The sequence below is a fragment of the Lonchura striata genome, chromosome 4 (assembly GCF_050655825.1).
Source record: "Lonchura striata isolate lonStrDom1 chromosome 4, ASM5065582v1, whole genome shotgun sequence".
NCBI lineage: Eukaryota > Metazoa > Chordata > Aves > Passeriformes > Estrildidae > Lonchura > Lonchura striata.
This window is the reverse complement of record NC_140706.1, coordinates 40,831,454-40,848,076: the sequence shown is the minus strand read 5'-3', so window position 1 is coordinate 40,848,076 and position 16,623 is coordinate 40,831,454. Positions and strand designations below refer to the sequence as shown.

Below are 16,623 nucleotides of genomic sequence, written 5' to 3'. Positions count from 1 at the left end.
ACCAAGCTGCTTAGGAAGCACTATTAAGTTGTGAGAACAACCACCAATTGCTTTACACATTAGAAAAATACCTGAGTTGCAAACACAGGTTACTACAGCTTAAAAAAAGCAAAACTACACCACCTTTGAACAGTTTGTCTTTATTATTAGACTTTGTGTTGTAAACACTGAAAACTGCAGCAGAGAGCAAATGAAAGAAGCAGCTCCATTTATCCTTTTGCGTGAATTAGTGCATAGATTTAAAATGTTTAGGGAAAAAAATCAAGCAAACATTTTAGCATAAGCTGCTTTCTCTTTCTCCTTTTGGGCTTTTATCTTCTGCTTGATTTTGAGTGTTTCCGTCTGGATAGCTGCTCAGAAAGAAAATGGCAGAGTTACAGTAACCTCTGTACATTAGGTCTCCTCACAGGTTAACACCAGCTCACTGCTGGAACTTACCTATGTTATTTCATAAAACTGCATTTAATCTTTCATTAGGTCAGATACTAGCAGCAAAAACCTTGTCCCTTGCTTTGTCTCAACTGGTATGGTAATGTCATAGAGGAGCATGCAGCAAGCATGGCATTGGTGCCAACATAGAACTTTAGGAGATAAAAATCTCACCCAATTAGAGCAGGAAATTAAGCTAGTAAGAGCCGTGTGATATACAGATATAGTTCAAGAGGAATGCTGCTGACCTACATAAGCAGGTTTTCCAGTGCAACAGAAGCATCACTGCTGTATAAAATCAGGTTTTCCACCTCAGTGGGTTCTGTGCTCAGAACATCAGTGTTTCAGAAGCTAGTATTTTAGGCATCACACTGGTATGAATTCCAACTGAATACTACCCTGGAGACCTTGTTAAATTCTTAAGGGAATTTTAAAAGAAACAGCTTATTTTACCTTTGTCTTCAGGGGCTATTTCATGAGCCTTTTTAAGATCAGCCTTAAATAAAAGAAAAATAGAAATTAATGATCCGACAGAATTTTAAATTTAAAAAGAAAGAAGAAGTAATCATTACCAGTGCTTGATCAAGATCTTTTATTCCCTGCCATCCTTGAGCCCGTCTGTAGAGAGCTTTAGTATTTGCTGGATCTATTTTAAGAGCCTGTAAATTTAATAAAATTGTCACATTAACATTTCTTATACTTCACAGCCTCCCATCTCCACAAATGGCACAATTCACACCAGCAGACAATCTTCACAGTTGGCTTGAGGGTAAGCTGTCAAAACAGTAACTGTGTAAAAAGGAATGCTATAATGAATAGCAAGTAATCAGCTTCAGTACTTCTGCAGCAAAAGTGGTCTTTTGTGAAGGATGAGTACACATGAGGCCCAAATGGAACAGCTGTTGTGTGTGTTTATAGAGATAACTGTCAAGGCTGAAAAGTTGCTGCAGTTCAAATTATCCTAACCTTGAGTCTCACAGGGCAACTCTCTATTGCAGCTCCTTCCTTCGCACCAAAACCTCCTCAAATGGCATCATAAAAAAACCCACAGAGATTTCCTGTAAAGATTTTTTCACTGTGGGCTAGAAAAATACATGCAAGCAGTGTATCTCATCATGCTTCAGGAACTTTGCCAAGTTCCAGTCATTATGCCTTTTTTGAGCTGAATGTTTTCAATAATATGTACATGCCAGCTCTAATATGACAATATCAAAATAGGAACTACAGTGGCTGGGAAAAGAGATTGTTCCACTATTTGATTACTTTGATTATTTTTTCAGAATATGTCAGATAATTTAGTCATCTAGCTGTTACATTGCCTCTAATGATCTGCATTTTTATTGCAGTTAGTTCCATAGTGGTGTGTGTTATTAATTTAAAGAATGTTGTTTCTCATTGTTTAGAGAAAATGTCTTCACAGCAATGTGTTGCTTTATTAATTTAATTTATTAACTTTAAATCATTAATAGATAACACATCAATTTTTTTCAAATCACTTGGGTATTGGCTGTTAATACAAAGGAAGTATTACTGTGGGTGCTCCTATTGATCCACCTGCTGTAATGCCTTCAGCCTCTTCTCTGCTAAGAACTAGTTGTCTGGATTGTATACACAGAGGTAGCATTCTCTGGTTTTACCTTGACCATTGTGCTTACAGCTATTTAAATGCAAGGTTTCTTTGAACAGGTTCAGCTATTCATAATTCATTATTTACACCAAACAATGCATGTATTCCAGACTGTTAATTTAAATTGCTTTTGGCCTTGTGAAATCATAAAATTGAAAGTGTAACAATTACCTAGAACTTTACTAGCTAATTTTAGGAAACTGGTGTTGTGAATAAAGCACTGACACCGTTATGAGACGTAAGATAACTTAGAGAAATCTATTATAGCTATGGAGTTGCTTTCATCTAACAATTTTTTACTCTTAAAAAAAGGAAGTGTGATTTTCTTCCCACAATGGCAAGTATTATTAGTTATAGTAATTTCTACCTGTAACACGTTTGTTTCATTTTTTACCATTTTCTTGGTAACAGATATCACATTACACAATATTTTACCTATTTTCTTCTTTCCTCATTTCCCATTTGTCCATTCTAAATATAGGTTTATGAAGGTTTTCCACCATCAGCAAGCTAGAAAGCAAGCCAGCTTTCTAATGACCTCACACACAGATTAGCTGGGACTCTTTTAGGCACAAAGCTGGAGATGATGCTCAGGATCCTCTGCTAACAGATAAGAGGCATTCTTTCCTCTGTTTCCTTCATATTATTGGAGTTTTACTGAATTATTTACAGTTTCCTCAAATTTACTAAATTTTCACTACGCCAATGTCATGGTTCCTTTTTTTTTCTTTAATTCTACTGGTTTTCCTTTTTTCTAGATTTAGCATTACCGTGTTTCTTTCTTCCTATTCATCTTATTTCACCACTAAGCCAACTGAAAGGTTATTTAGTTAGAAAGTCCCTGCCATGAATAAAATACAAGGCCATCAAATCTGGAGGCAAATATGGCATTTTGTTTGTACTCATCTTCCAGACAAAATTATTCCTCTTTCACTGAACACAGTTTAACTCTTTGAACTCTTTGTAATGTAAGCAGCAGCTCTGCAAACCAAACTGACATTAATGCGTGTTTTTCCTGTCAGTAAGCAACAGCCCTCTTTTGTTTGTTTCTAATGATTCATTTCAATTTCAAAATCTTTTTAAAAAGCCACATATTGGAAAGTTAGTACTAACTTCACCATGAACTTCTAGTTGTTTACTTTCAAATCTTCAGCTTGTCAGAAGACTTGTGTCTATACGGGCCAATTCTTGACCAAAATACTGAACACTACATTTACCTCTGAACAGCTCTCAATGGCTCCCTGCCAATCTGACAGTTTTAGTTTGCAAGCACCGATGTTTAGAACACAGGTCAAAGCAACAGTCTTTAACTTGGGTTTGTCTGCCTCTTCTGCCACTGCTTCAGAAGCTTCTACATACCTGCAGAAAAACAGATTCACACACAACATGGATTAGTGTTGCAACTTCCATTTTGTCCTGCCCTTAGCTATCTCTCCACAGATTATCTGTGAACTGGCCTATCCACACTACTTCTAAAGCAGCTTCAACTCAACTATTACAAATCTTTATTAAACTAAATACATAAAACTCACCCTAATAAAAACCAATCAACTTGCTATGGAATGTTTTTCTGTAACTCTTAGTCCTCCCCTGTACTAGCACATTCCTTTTCTTAGACAAAAGCACTATTCTACTGCAGGAAAACACCAGAATTAATCTCAGTTTATTCTCAAAAAACATGCTGCTCATCAGTGCCAAAACAACACCACTACTGCACCTTCCACATTTGCAAGAAGCTTCATCCCTTCTTGAATTCCCTCAATAATCTTTTCATTAGTGGCTAAAATCTGAAGCTAACTTTACTTTGCAAAGGAGTGTGGTTTAGAAGCAGTAGTGACACCACCTTCTTCCTGCAGTTATCCTTCGTGACTTTTCCTGAACTTCAAACTGACACTGGTTCAGGACAGAGCCACAGCAGTTACTACATCTGTTTTGAAAGCACATTTCTTAATTTGCAATGCACTAATGCTGTCTGGTTTTTATTTCCAGAGGCAAAGGTCTGCTGTGGATACAAAAGTTTTAACTCCTTAACGGTCTACTAGACAGAACCTGTGTGAGTTTTATTTAAGAAACAAAAATCGTGCTTGCATACATTCACATTTTAAGCGTGCCATAAATTAATGTAGGCTTTGTATATCAGTGCCTATGGAACTACACTTTTTGCATGCCCTGTCTTTTTTGTTGTTAATGTACAACCTTTGAATCACAAAAATTAGCAATACTTGAAAAGTAAATTAGATGCTTTGTGCTTGTAAATTATATGCAGTCCCAGTGCTTGTTCCACTTGCTATGCATCATGCAAAAGATGAGAACAAAAAGAAAGAGCAAACAGTAAAAAGGTAAGGAGAGTTATAACACAAAGCTGTATTATGTTCAAAACAAATGGAACACATGTATAATATTTCTAAATCACATCAAAACATGAAAGACTGCAACCATTCAGGAAATAAGATTAAAGCTTCTAAGTCAAAGAAATCAGTGAAGTATCAAGGGAGATAATAGGAAGTAATACATTTTTTCCCAAAAAAAGGTGTCAATTCCAACATATAAAAATGTATTTCTTTTAAAGGCTAAGAAGCAATAAAACAAGGAAAAGAGCAGAAGATTGTAAGAGTTATTGTAGGTGAAAAGAAAAATCAGCATTTTCAGATGGCGTGTCAGGTAGATTGTACCTAAGCCATGGGATACCCTGGTAAGAGCTATTCTTTCCCTATCTATTCTAGTGAAGTGCCAGCTAAAGGTCACCATCCTCATAAAGTATTAGATTCTAAGATACAATAACAGGGCATGTCCATAAAAGTATGGCCTCCAACGAGAAACTGGAAAGATCAGATTCAGTTCGTCTAGAAAAATTACTGGGCTTTCCACCTACAAGGACAAATAAGCACCAAAGCAGTTCAGACAGGAAGAGCCTTCACTGGTTGTGCTTAAAAGTGAGCAAGACACCTAATTGGAAGGATAGTGTAATTATATCTGGCATTTACTTAAGAATGGGGAGAGAAAAATGGACAGATACAACACTAAAATCCTTAAAGATCCATTCCAGCCTTTTTTATGTATGATTTCCAATTAGTTTGCATAGAAATCCTTTTTACTTTGGGGTTTCTGTTTTTATGATGGGCTTTTTGAGGGCAGGTCGAGACACTGAATCTTGGGTTAGTATCTGCAATTAAAGGATTCATTTTATGGTTCAGAAAGATGACATTTATTTTAAACCCAGTCTGCTAAAACCTCAGCTGAAGCATTAAATATGCCTGTCTTTTTTTTCTTTCATTATTGTCACTGTTGCTTAACCAGGGATCATTAAGAAGGCTGGGATAAAGGTCAGTAAGTGTAACTTTAGTTTTAGGAGATGTTCATATACTTAAAGCAAAAAGCATGAAAATATTAAAGGAGCACAATGGAAACAAAAGCAGAAAGACTACAGTTTTGAAAGCAATTTTGAATTATACATGAAGTCAGGATCATGGTATGGAGCCTCAGAAAAAAAATAGTAATGAATGAGTAAGGGCCGCATTTGTGTTTTGAACTTAACAATTTCCTAAACCTACTGCTTTTTATAAATCATAGAGGAAGTTTTTCCTTCCTTGCTGTCCATTAACTACCCTGGATACTACCGTGCTTTTCTTCCCAGGTATGTACCAGCACAGTGAGAGTATATAAACAGAGTATTTAGTCAGTTCTAAGCAATACTTCCTGCCTTACCTAGCCATGAGTAGCAAAGACCTACTTGATTATGTAGCTAAAAATCAACCAGATGTTTTCAAGATTCAGAAGGCTCTTTGTTTAAAAAAAGAGCACTGCACCAGGCACCTTTTAAATGCACAAATCATTGCTTAATAACAGTTGGGTTACAGGAACTACCTGATTGAGTGATGAGAGCCTTACCGTAAACTTTTACTATACTTTTTAGCTGCCATTGCCCAATTTTGCGATTTGAAGAAAGTATTTCCTATATTCTTTGTGTCTTCTGCTATGACCACAACCTTGTCAACCTAATAAAATAGATGGAAAATATAAAGTATGAATGTATTTACAAAAGAAGTCGTGAATTAACTAATGTTTAACAATACGATCCCAGCCCATCCTCTTCCAAGGTTTATAAAATCTCAGAATAGAAATACTCCAATTTTAGACAAAATACTACCTTCAAACTACTTCTGTAATATTCTCTACTTTATGTAACAAAAAGATCTGAAAGATGAAATTCCTAGTGGCTTTTCTACAGTATAAATAGTGAGAAAACACTAGAGAAGACATAGTAGTCCAACTCTTTTTCCCTAAATGTTGCTACCCACACAGAGCTATATATAAAGGTGTTGACCATTATTCAAAAAAAAGAAGATATGTTAACAAGCCAAGTGTTCAACCAAGACTGTCTTACTCCTGATGAAATGTTGTCTTCTGCTTCTCAAAACAGTATCACTCACGTGAACTCTGCACACACTCAAAGTGGAAGTCGTATCAACACAATTCTCCTTCTCTCGGAACACTTAAAAGTATCAATGGAAGGAGAAAAGAACAACTACCTGTCTTTATCAAGTTCATCATTTCTAGTTCCAGAATTGTATACACTTTGAGTTATTTCTCCAGTGGCAATAATTACTGCTGTCTACCCTGCTAGAATCAGTAACCTTGGCAAAAACTGATCAGTGTGAGACCAACGTCACCATGGTTTCTGTAGCTGGTTTATATGAACAAGTTTTAAGTTAAAGGGCACAGGCACCTGCCAACTTTGATTCTGTACCACACCAAATGCTATCCAAAAACATTTTCATAAGTTCTCAACAGCCAAGGAGTTTGTTTTCTAACTCAAATGGATTTTTACTATTGTAATCCTCTATTTGGAGTCTACTCATGCAGCCCCCTCTCCTGTCTCACAAATCACTGTTTGACTTACAGTTTGTCTAGTTCACTTTCATGAGAAACTAAAAAACTGCAGAAGAGCTGCTTTCACCAGTCTGCTCCCTAACTCCAGATCTTCTGCAGGTTTAAACAATCTTAGAAGTAAACAACTACTGGGAACTAAGAACAATTGGCTCTGATGTAGTAAAAAACTTTTAAAAAGGCTGATCCTTTATTTCTAATAAGTTGGGCAGAGTCTGTTAAAGGGTGAGTATTTAAAAAAGTGTGTAGGTAACAACATTAAGTTAGTCATCTCCAGGATGGCGTTCTAGTAATTGCAACCTGACATTACAGCACAAACAAAAATTAAAAAAAAATCAAAAATAGAAAGTAAGTGTGACAATTTTAAGTGAGGTTTTAGTTACTGGGGGAAAAAATGGGCTGAAATTAGCACTGAAAAAAAGAGATAACAATCCCTTCCCACACAGCTTTCTCTTTCTTGAAATGGAATGTCACCATTTAATCAGGACCTTGATCCATTCTTAAGAAAAAAAGCGTAACAAACATCATCACAGACACCACGTAACTCAGATCACCTACAAGTCTTGCAACCTGTAAAATACTCAAGAAGAAAAATACTTACATCTTTCAAGTCTATATCTGAATCTTCAGGAAAATCTGGATGAGTATCTCCAGATCCATCCTGGGGAGTAATTCCCCAGTCATCTCCTTCCTTTAGCTCTCCACATTCAGCGATGACACACAACTAAAAAAATGAAGTGCAAATAGTAATATTGCTTATTAAGACAACTTTTTAAAAAGCAGTAACTTCCAAGTGCTCTTGGAAATTTTTGAAATTCCATAAAAAGGCTTTTTCATCTGTTGTTTGGGTGCATTTATTTCAAAAACCCATAACATCATTAGCCTATCCTCATCAAAAGGCTTTTATCACACAAAAGTGTTGTGTTCAGAGGATCAGCATTCCAAAAACACCATACCCACGCTTCACGGGGAGGCTGGAAGAGGACCTGGCAGCAAGCTGAAGTGCAGCAGAAAACAAGACATGGAAGTTCTACTACGTTAGAGAAGATGGTTTTTTATTCAACTGCCAAGTCTTTTAAAGTTAGAGGTATTAATTCATCAAACACCCACAAACTGCTATGACCTACACAACAATTGCTTTTTCAGAAACATGACTTCTGACATAAAAATTATAAGAATTATGTATCGTTTAGGTGGGATTGTGAATTCCACCTTTTAATTTCATTGCCCATCCTACACTTCTGGCAAAGGCTTCCACCCTCACAGCTGTGTTGAACAATAAATGGTTTCTGCAAGGGGAATGTACAGTGCAAGAACAAAAACCTCTTAACAAGGACAGTAAAATGGAAATTACCAGTTAGTAAAAATAACTAATATTTAATAGTTCTAAATACTACACCAAGAATTTAGACAAAAATTATTATACATCATATAATGAAATAATAAATATCATCCCTCGGTGCTTTGCATTTTACTTACTTTGGCAGGATTTTCTCCTTTTACTTCAACATTTTCTAGTATTTTAACTACACCCATTCCTTTGATCACTTGGCCAAACACCACATGTTTCCCATCCAGGTGAGGAGTAGGCACCGTTGTAATGAAGAACTGAGAGCCATTAGTACCAGGTCCTGCATTTGCCATGCTCAGCAGACCTGGTTTATCATGCTGCATTGGGGGAGAAAAAAATCACCATCAACATCTAAAACATGTTATAAAACCATATGTAAGATTCCATAAGGCTTATCATAAACATAGCCAGGACAGCTATAACAACTTGGTAAACAAGTTACATACAGGTGGCCAACTAATTTTACCTGCCATGACTGCCGAGGGCAAATGCTCAACTCTGGGTCTTTACCTGCCCCCTACCAATCTAGCAAGCACAGCCACATGTGACTTAATGCTGTAACACCTGTCTGCTGCTTCTACACTCCAACCCCTACACAGCTGATGAGTTTAGGCAGATCACCTGAGAAAGGAGTGAAGTTCCTCACTGAATTATTTAAGACCACTGGCCTTAAGAAATGAGGCTAAACACCACTGAAGCCAACTTTAATGTTGCACTGCTAAGATGGGTATGTAATGTGAATTTTGTAAGGGCTCACACATAGAACTGTTGAGTTTAGAGGACTGTGGTCTAAAATTCATTGGTTGGTGATTTTGTTTGGGCATTTTTTTATCTCCTTCACTTTCCTAGAAACAGTTTTTAGTCTGTTGGGATTTTTAACTATCTAATTATTTTACCACTTAAGCCACTAGGCCTCAAATTAAAAGAAAATGGTTGAACAGCCCAATGTAAGAAAATACTGTTTATCTTGTTTTCTTGCACTTTTTCCTTTTTTGAACTAAGAGTTTTCTTGTCCCATCACGGACATTATTCTGCACTGCAAAAATGTATTTTTCTTATGTGTTGTGAATGTCTTGTTTAACTGGCACAACCCAGCCATGAAGATAATATTCTCTCCAAGTTGGTCTGGTTATTAAGTGCAAGGAACACCATTTAATGTAAGTGAGGATGTTATACCTAGACACTGGTACACATCTAAAGCATTCATGCTGTGGTACTGGTAAGAAAATTGATACTGTGGGAAGGAGAGAAGAGGCAAGAAATTATGATAGCACAGAGAACACAGAAACAATTTCAGAGCTCAATGTGAGGTTTATGAGTTTGAGGTAAGAGTCTGAGCCTGGTGTATTGAAATATCTGTTTTTTCCCTACATTCTCTATCAGTTTAAAGAACCTGTTGTTTTGAAAACTGTTTTCCCACAGTGTTTGGATTTGCACAGTGGTAGGGAGACCTCCTTGCCTGACCTGTTCATCTGGTCATAAGGCACAGTAAGTCTGAATCTTTTCAGTCAGGATTTGGCTTAGGAACTCTGGGAAAAGGTTCCACAGTTGAGAGTCACAATCACATCCAGCCAACAGAAAGCTACTGGAATCTTGGCTTTGTCTGTTCTAACCTTGAAACTTGCCCTAGGAGTCAGAGATGGTAAATGACAGAGGAGCCTGTGTTCCAGAGCAAGAGAAGGCAGTTAGTAGGATTGCAGCCTCCAAAACAAGTATCTGACATTTTGCATTGTAATTGCTGGCAAACAAGTTAAACAGAAAGGTTATCCCATAGCAAATTTTTGCAAATACCATTTGAGGCTGGTCACCGCTCACTGCCCAAGACCTACAAATCTTAGCCTTTCTGCCTCCTCTCTCCCCAGTTACAGCTAACGCTAGACACCAGTGGTTTGTAAACAAAACAAGTAATAGTAAGTTCTGGTGTTGCCCAATACCTGCAGGTTTACCTTTTGTCTGTAAAGATGTGGGGGGTCAAGTTGGAAATTATATAGAGCAGTCTAGTGCCTTCAGTCTCCCGACTTAGACACAACCCCATTTCTTCTGGGACCAAGTATCAATTTTAGTCACAAATTATAAGAGCCTCTACAAAGAAAACTGTTGTGACTCATGAATTTTCTTGCTGTGTTTTGAAAAACACTGCAGACAGGTGGGGTGTCTTTCCCATTATGGTTTTTGCTGTCATTTTGTAAGCTTACAAAGCAAGCAAAAAAATTCTGGACAAAATCAGATTCTCTGACAGATCCAAGCCTTGCAAAACTATGCCACAGTAACAGTGCTGAGGGTTGTGTAAGTTGGGTGTTCCATAACAGCAGAGCCATTACCTGGAGAAGTGGCATCAAGAAAAGTCTAGTGGGATTGATCTGAGATGATAAGGTGACTACTGACCGAAGTTTTTCAGTTTACTGCAATTTGCAACAGTCCATGGAACCCGCACAAGCACAAACAGTTCAACAAAAACACTTCTTTGTTTTCTGAGACAGTGGGTGAGAACACTGCAGGGCTGCTGGATTAAGTGCAAGACCAAGAGCCAGTGAATTTCTACATGAGACATTTAAAATCCCAGTAAAAATCCTAACATACTTGGCAAATAGATTAACAGGAATCAAGTTCTCAGACTCTGTACAGGATCCAAATGGGTTCTTCAACAAATCTCTTTGTTAGAATGCTGAGAATGTTAGAGAATGCTAGCTGAGAAGTCAGAGAACTACAGAAATGGGAATCATTTGTATCATGTTCATAATTACCTCCAGATCTCAAAGAACCACCAAAAATGTAATGACACAAAGTCATTACAAAGACTGTGACAGTACCAATGAACAGACACCGTTAGCAGCAGTGCTGTGGGCACCACCAGAATGTCAAGACTTCAGAAAACACAAGTGGAATTATCTTTATGATTAATGCTGGAGTCACATTTCCAGTTATTGCTCCAAACTTAAGTCTTTTCAGTCCTGTGAGGAGCAGCTGAGGGAGCTGAGGTTTTTTAGCCTGGAGAAAAGAAGGTTCAAAGGTGACCTTATCATTCCCTATAGCTACCTGAAAGCAAGGTGGGGGGATCAGTCTGTTCTCCCAGGCAATCAGCAACAGGATAAGACAAAATGGCCTCAAGTTGCACAAGGGGAGATTAAGGTTGGACACTGTGAGGAATGGCTGCCCAGGGAAGTGGTGGAGTCATCATCCCTGGAGGTGTTCAAGACCTGACTGTATATGGCACTTAGTGCTATACTCTAGTTGACAAGGTGGACTTTGGTCAAGGCTTGGACTTGCTGATGCTAGAAGTGTTTTCCAAACTAACAGACTCTGTGATTCTGTGAGCCTGATAGAGGATTTTATTATCTGATTAGTGGAGGATTGCTGTATTTTCTTCTTCTAAAATACTGTTTGGGGGCTTGTACAACTGCAGTCAGGGCTTCACTTTAACCACGGGACAGTGATTTCTGTAAGTTTTTCAGTCAGTGCTGTTTCGAGTCACTCATATGCTACGACATATAACATGATATGAAAATGGTTAGTGCCAATGCTGACAATTGTTATTACTGCAGCAGGAGTAACATCACTGAAATGTCGCAACTGAACAGAATTAGCGTTTTCAGTAGAGTACCTGATAATGAAAGTTTTCGTCCTCAAATTTTTCACCATATATACTTTCTCCACCTGTGCCATTTTGGTTTGAGAAATCTCCACCTTGAACCATAAACTCCTTAATAACTGTAAAATAAAATAGGTATAAAATGTATCAGCAAGGCAGAAAAGCACAAGGAAAAAAGACCAAACAATTCTAAGATGAAAAGCAATCCTTGTCACCAGCAGCTAAATGGAACCAAAATCCATCTTTTATTTACCAAGTGTCACCTAAATACTCCTTTTCAGTTATGTGGATATCACTTGATATTTAAACATTTACCTGAAATTAATTTCCATCTGTTTACAACTCAGAGTAAACTAGTTTTGCAAAATTGCTAGTAAATTCATGATTTACTAATGTCAGTGCATGGTAATAACCTGTAGTCACTAGAAGGATCAAAAAGTAAAAAAACTTTCCTTCAGTAAAGTTATTTCTTTAACAAGTACTTGAAATATTATTTAACAAATATTCATGGTAGACAACTTTCATTACCAATAGGAAAACAGAGGATTTCGCAGAACTTACTTCTGTGGAAAGGACATCCTTTATAATGGAGAGGTTTTCCAGTGGTAGGCCCTGTTCCTTTTTCTCCTGTACATAACGCACGGAAATTCTCAGCAGTTTTAGGTACAATGTCAGCAAATAATTCAAAGACAATACGTCCAACTGAAATGACAGAGAATAAGACATTTTTACATCTTGTCCTTGGCATGGTGATGCATTGAGCATTATATGTCTAAAGAAATTAATGTTTCAAGCTTTATCATTATTTTATTTTGATTACTATTCAATTTCCATCTTGGAGTTGCTCCATGGTGATTGCTTGCAGAGTTACATTGGGTTTTTAGCAATGTTATTACCAACAGTGAATTCCTCTGTCAAGAATAATGTAGGGGGAATAGACAGATTCTGCCAAAAACCAGTGAAAATGCCAAATGCATTTTCTGCCAAAAAAGGGTGTGTGAGAAATCACACACACACATATATTAAATCTAAGTTATTAATTTTAATATGCACACTTATGTCCATTTTAGTATATATGTAGTTTGTTCAAACAAAAGTAGATACAAGACAAAAAGACTGTTTTGTGGAGACTTTTAATCCATAGAAAAGTTTACGCTAAGCACATCCCTTACTCCTCACTCTCTTAAACCTGAATTTTACTAAGACACAATGATACTTAATATGCATATTAATAATGCCTATTTACAATTAGAGGCAATACAAGCAGTTGTTTAACAATTGATGTACATGTTTTAACTGAAGGAAATTAAACCTGAGTAGTTAACAGATCCTTTAATAGCTGATAAATGGATTCTGCGCTGAATTGTCATTCCTGCACAAACTGGCTTCTCACAGAGCTACTTCTCACTCCTAGCAGCCTCCATCAGTTAACGCTCCTGTTTTCTCGTCAGCTTCACAGTCAATTAATTAGCATAACTTCACTCTACCGGTAGCTAAATGTAAATATATTGATTCTAATTAATACAGGAATGAAAACAAATTAGACAACTGAAAGTCAATAAAAGGCAAATCATCTCACAGTCTTTCTTCTTTTATTCTTCCGAGTAACAGAAAGAATAAGTGAAAAGCAGTATCCTGACAAGATTTACGCAGTCTTTATCCATGTAAACTTTTTAAACCTACGCCTTCAAGTAGTACTCCTAACAGCTAACTTGCTGCTGTTTCCTTATTTCCATTTTGACCGTTTGCCCAGATTTTTCAATGACCTCTGGCAGCAGTGGCGCTGCCAAGAGAACCAGGGCTGCGGTTTCCCGAGCTTTCCCCGCGCAGCCCCCACCGCCGGCCCGGCAGCGGCAAGGCGCGCCGAGCTGCGGCGGGGCGCGGGCCGGGGCTCGGGGCAGCTCGGAGCGGGGCCGCGCTCGGCGGGCCGCGCCGGCAGCCGAGGCCGGGCCGCGCCGGCTGCCATGGGAACGCGCGGCACGGGCTCGGCGGCGGCGGGCGCGCCCGACCCGGCAGCGACCCCGGCAGCGACCCCGGCACACCCGGCCGGGCGCCCGTGCTGCCATGTTGCCTTTCTCGCCATGTTCGCTCTGGCGGGGGAGGCCCGCTCGCGGCGGGGCCGCCCTCCTCCCGCTGCCGGGGCTGTGAGCCCGCAGGGCAGCGCCCGGGCCGGGTCCCCCCTCAGCCTGAACGCTGCGGCCCGGCCCGGCCCGGCCCGCAGCCGCTCCCGCCGCTCCTGCACCCGGGCCGGGCCCCGCGCGGCCGCACAGCGCCCCGGCCCGGGGGGCTCGCCCGGGTTCCTTCGCCCCCTCCCCACCTCGCTCGCCCCCGATGTCCACATCGAAGAAGGCGCGGGGGTTGCTGGCCTTGCTGGGCCGGGCGACAGGGGACGGGTGCGACATGCCGCAGCTGCCCGCCGGCGCGGTGGCTCCGCCCGCTCGGCCGCCCGCGATCCCGGCCGCCCGCCCGCGGGTCGGGGCCGCTCGGCGCTCCTCCCACCGGCGGGGCGGGCGGCGGGCCCCCGGGACGGAGCCCGCGGACGGCTGCAGGGCTGGGCCCGCCCCGCTCCTGCCTCTGAGCGGCCTTAAGTGACCCGCAGATAATCCGCGGAGAAGAGCGTTGCTTTCTCGGGGCTATACACACACACAGGCCTGGAAATATGGGGGAGGAGAGAGATTTTAGGTTTTGCCTGGGTTTATACTTTATGAGAGAAATGGCAGGCTGTGTGAAATGTGGTGATCCGTGGTAAAATGGGCAAATTATCAGAAGCGACTATTATCCCATAAAGATGTAGAAATGCAGAATAACTCCAGCCTTCCTAAGGTCTGAAAACAAAATATGTTTCATCCCAAAGGATGAATATCACATCAATTGCTCCAAGGCAATCTCTTTCAGACATTTTTGTTGGCTAATGGATGTACTATCAATACATTTTGGTTGAGGCTCCTCAAGGTGTAAGATTACCAAGCAGGTGAATGGTTCAACATGGCCACATCCTCTACTCAATGGCATCATGGAGGCAAGGTACATGTGGCAAAAGTAGAAGGGTCAGAAGAGTGCTGGGGTCTGACTCCTGCAAACTTACAATCCTTGTGGGAATGCTGTTGATTAAAATGAGCCTCTTTATTTCTTGGACTCCTCTAATCCATCCCAGAAACCTCTCATTCTTTGATTCATTGTGTTCTCCAAAGGCTTTGTCCTGTAATTCATGTCTATATGTTTGGACTTGAGCTTCATCAAGATAGTTTTCATCTCTCTCTCAGTATGTTCACAATATTGGATGTGTCAGAGGGCAGTTGTAACTCCCTCAGTTGTAAGACTGAAAGAAAATATAAAGTAGCATTGATATTAATAACTGCAGTGCATATACTGCATTGTAATTATTCCCACACATCTGCACAGATGTTGGGTAGGAGCGGTGATAGGCATGGAGTGCTGTTACTCATTGCATCTGGGAACTCTTAACAGAAGGAAAAGGCATCTGCTACCATCTGGGAACACTTAGTGAGAAATCAGTGGAACCACACTCAGGCATTTCTCTCTCTCTGAGCCAGGTCATGCAGCTGTGTCAGTGATTTCGCATGCTCCACGATGTCAGAGGCCACCAAAGCTTTGAGTCATCTGTAATTCACGAAGCATTTGGCCACGGTCACTGGCTGAGATATTTTTATCATTACACTTAGGACACATGAGGCAGGGTGGTATAGGAGAAGTGGTCTCACACCAGCAATGTGCAGTTAGCCAGCCATATCCTGGACTACATTAAAAGCAGCAGGGTGAGGAGGGAGACCATTCTGCCCTTCTACTTGCCCTCAAGAGACCCTACCCGCAGTGCTGCAGCTCTGGGGTCCCCAGCACATGACGGATGACAACCTGTTAGAGTGAGTCCAGAGGAAGGACACCAAGATCATGTAAGGGATGAAGAGATGATTACAGGACCTCTTCTATGGGGAATGGGTGAGAGGAGCTGGGATTGTTCAGCCTGGAGAAGAGAAGCCTCTAGGGGAGAACTTAATGGAGCACTTTCAGTGTTTCAGGAAACCTATAAGAAAGATACGGACAAACTTTTCAGTAGGGCCTGTTGTGATATGGCAGGGGGTAATGGTTTTAAACAGAGGAAGGGTCAATTTAGTTTAGATAAAAGAAAGGTGTTACAATGAGGGTGATGAAACACTGGAACAGGTTGCCCCAAGAGGTGGCAGATGTATCACTTCTGGAAATGTTCAAGGCCAGGATGGGTAGGGGTCTGCACTACCTAGTCTAATTGAAGATGCCCTTGCTCATTGCAGGAGCATTGGACTAGAAGACCCTTAAAAGTCCCTCCCAACCTAAAATATTCTATGATCTCAGTGAGTCAGTTGCTAGCCAAGTGAGTAGAGTCTATAAGAGATTTCTGTAGCAGACAGCAGAGTAAAGTGTGTGTTGTTGGTGTGTGTCCCCCGCAAGAGCTGTTGGCAGCTTCCTCTCAGGAAGAAGCAGTGATTCATTCTTCCAGGAGTAGACTTCAGTCTACTCAGTCCCTACAGGGTTTTTTTTTTTTTTTGCTGGTGAAGTTGGAATAGTCTAGATTCTAGATGAGTAATTCTTTTTACACTAGTTGCTTGGAAGTCCCTATATGTAAAGTCCTTTAGATGTACCAAGAAAGAGGCATCTCTGTGATAATTTGGAGATGTGAGCTGAACAAGAGAGAAATCAAGTGATTTTCTCAGTGTCAGTAGGAGATTCTGGAAAATATGTGAG

The 16,623-nt window shown here is 40.1% G+C and overlaps 1 protein-coding gene across 2 annotated transcripts; it reads right to left on the bottom strand.

Annotated features, from left to right (window-relative positions):
• Nucleotides 1-124: 124 nt before the first annotated feature.
• Nucleotides 125-14,323, bottom strand: PPID (peptidylprolyl isomerase D). Of its 2 annotated transcripts, XM_031504720.3 has the most exons (10): nucleotides 14,201-14,323; nucleotides 12,445-12,585; nucleotides 11,896-12,002; nucleotides 8,423-8,611; nucleotides 7,545-7,667; nucleotides 5,945-6,051; nucleotides 3,274-3,415; nucleotides 1,002-1,088; nucleotides 883-925; nucleotides 125-350 (listed from the first exon to the last, which is right to left on the bottom strand). In XM_031504720.3, the coding sequence occupies exons 1-10, from the start codon at nucleotides 14,283-14,285 to the stop codon at nucleotides 262-264; spliced, it is 1,113 nt and encodes a 370-aa protein (XP_031360580.2). In that variant the 5' UTR covers nucleotides 14,286-14,323; the 3' UTR covers nucleotides 125-261. The 2 variants fall into 2 exon arrangements, with proteins under 2 accessions (XP_031360580.2, XP_077639042.1); XM_077782916.2 differs by lacking the exon at nucleotides 1,002-1,088.
• Between the last annotated feature and the right edge of the window lie 2,300 nt (nucleotides 14,324-16,623).

Coding starts and splice junctions, on each gene's coding strand:
- PPID (XM_031504720.3), bottom strand. CDS start 14,285: ATGTCGCACCCGTCCCCTGTCGCCCGGCCCAGCAAGGCCAGCAACCCC. Junction 12,586..14,200: donor GGACATCGGGGGCGAGCGAG/GTGGGGAGGGGG, acceptor CTGTCATTTCAG/TTGGACGTATTGTCTTTGAA. Junction 6,052..7,544: donor CAGATATAGACTTGAAAGAT/GTAAGTATTTTT, acceptor CTATTTTATTAG/GTTGACAAGGTTGTGGTCAT.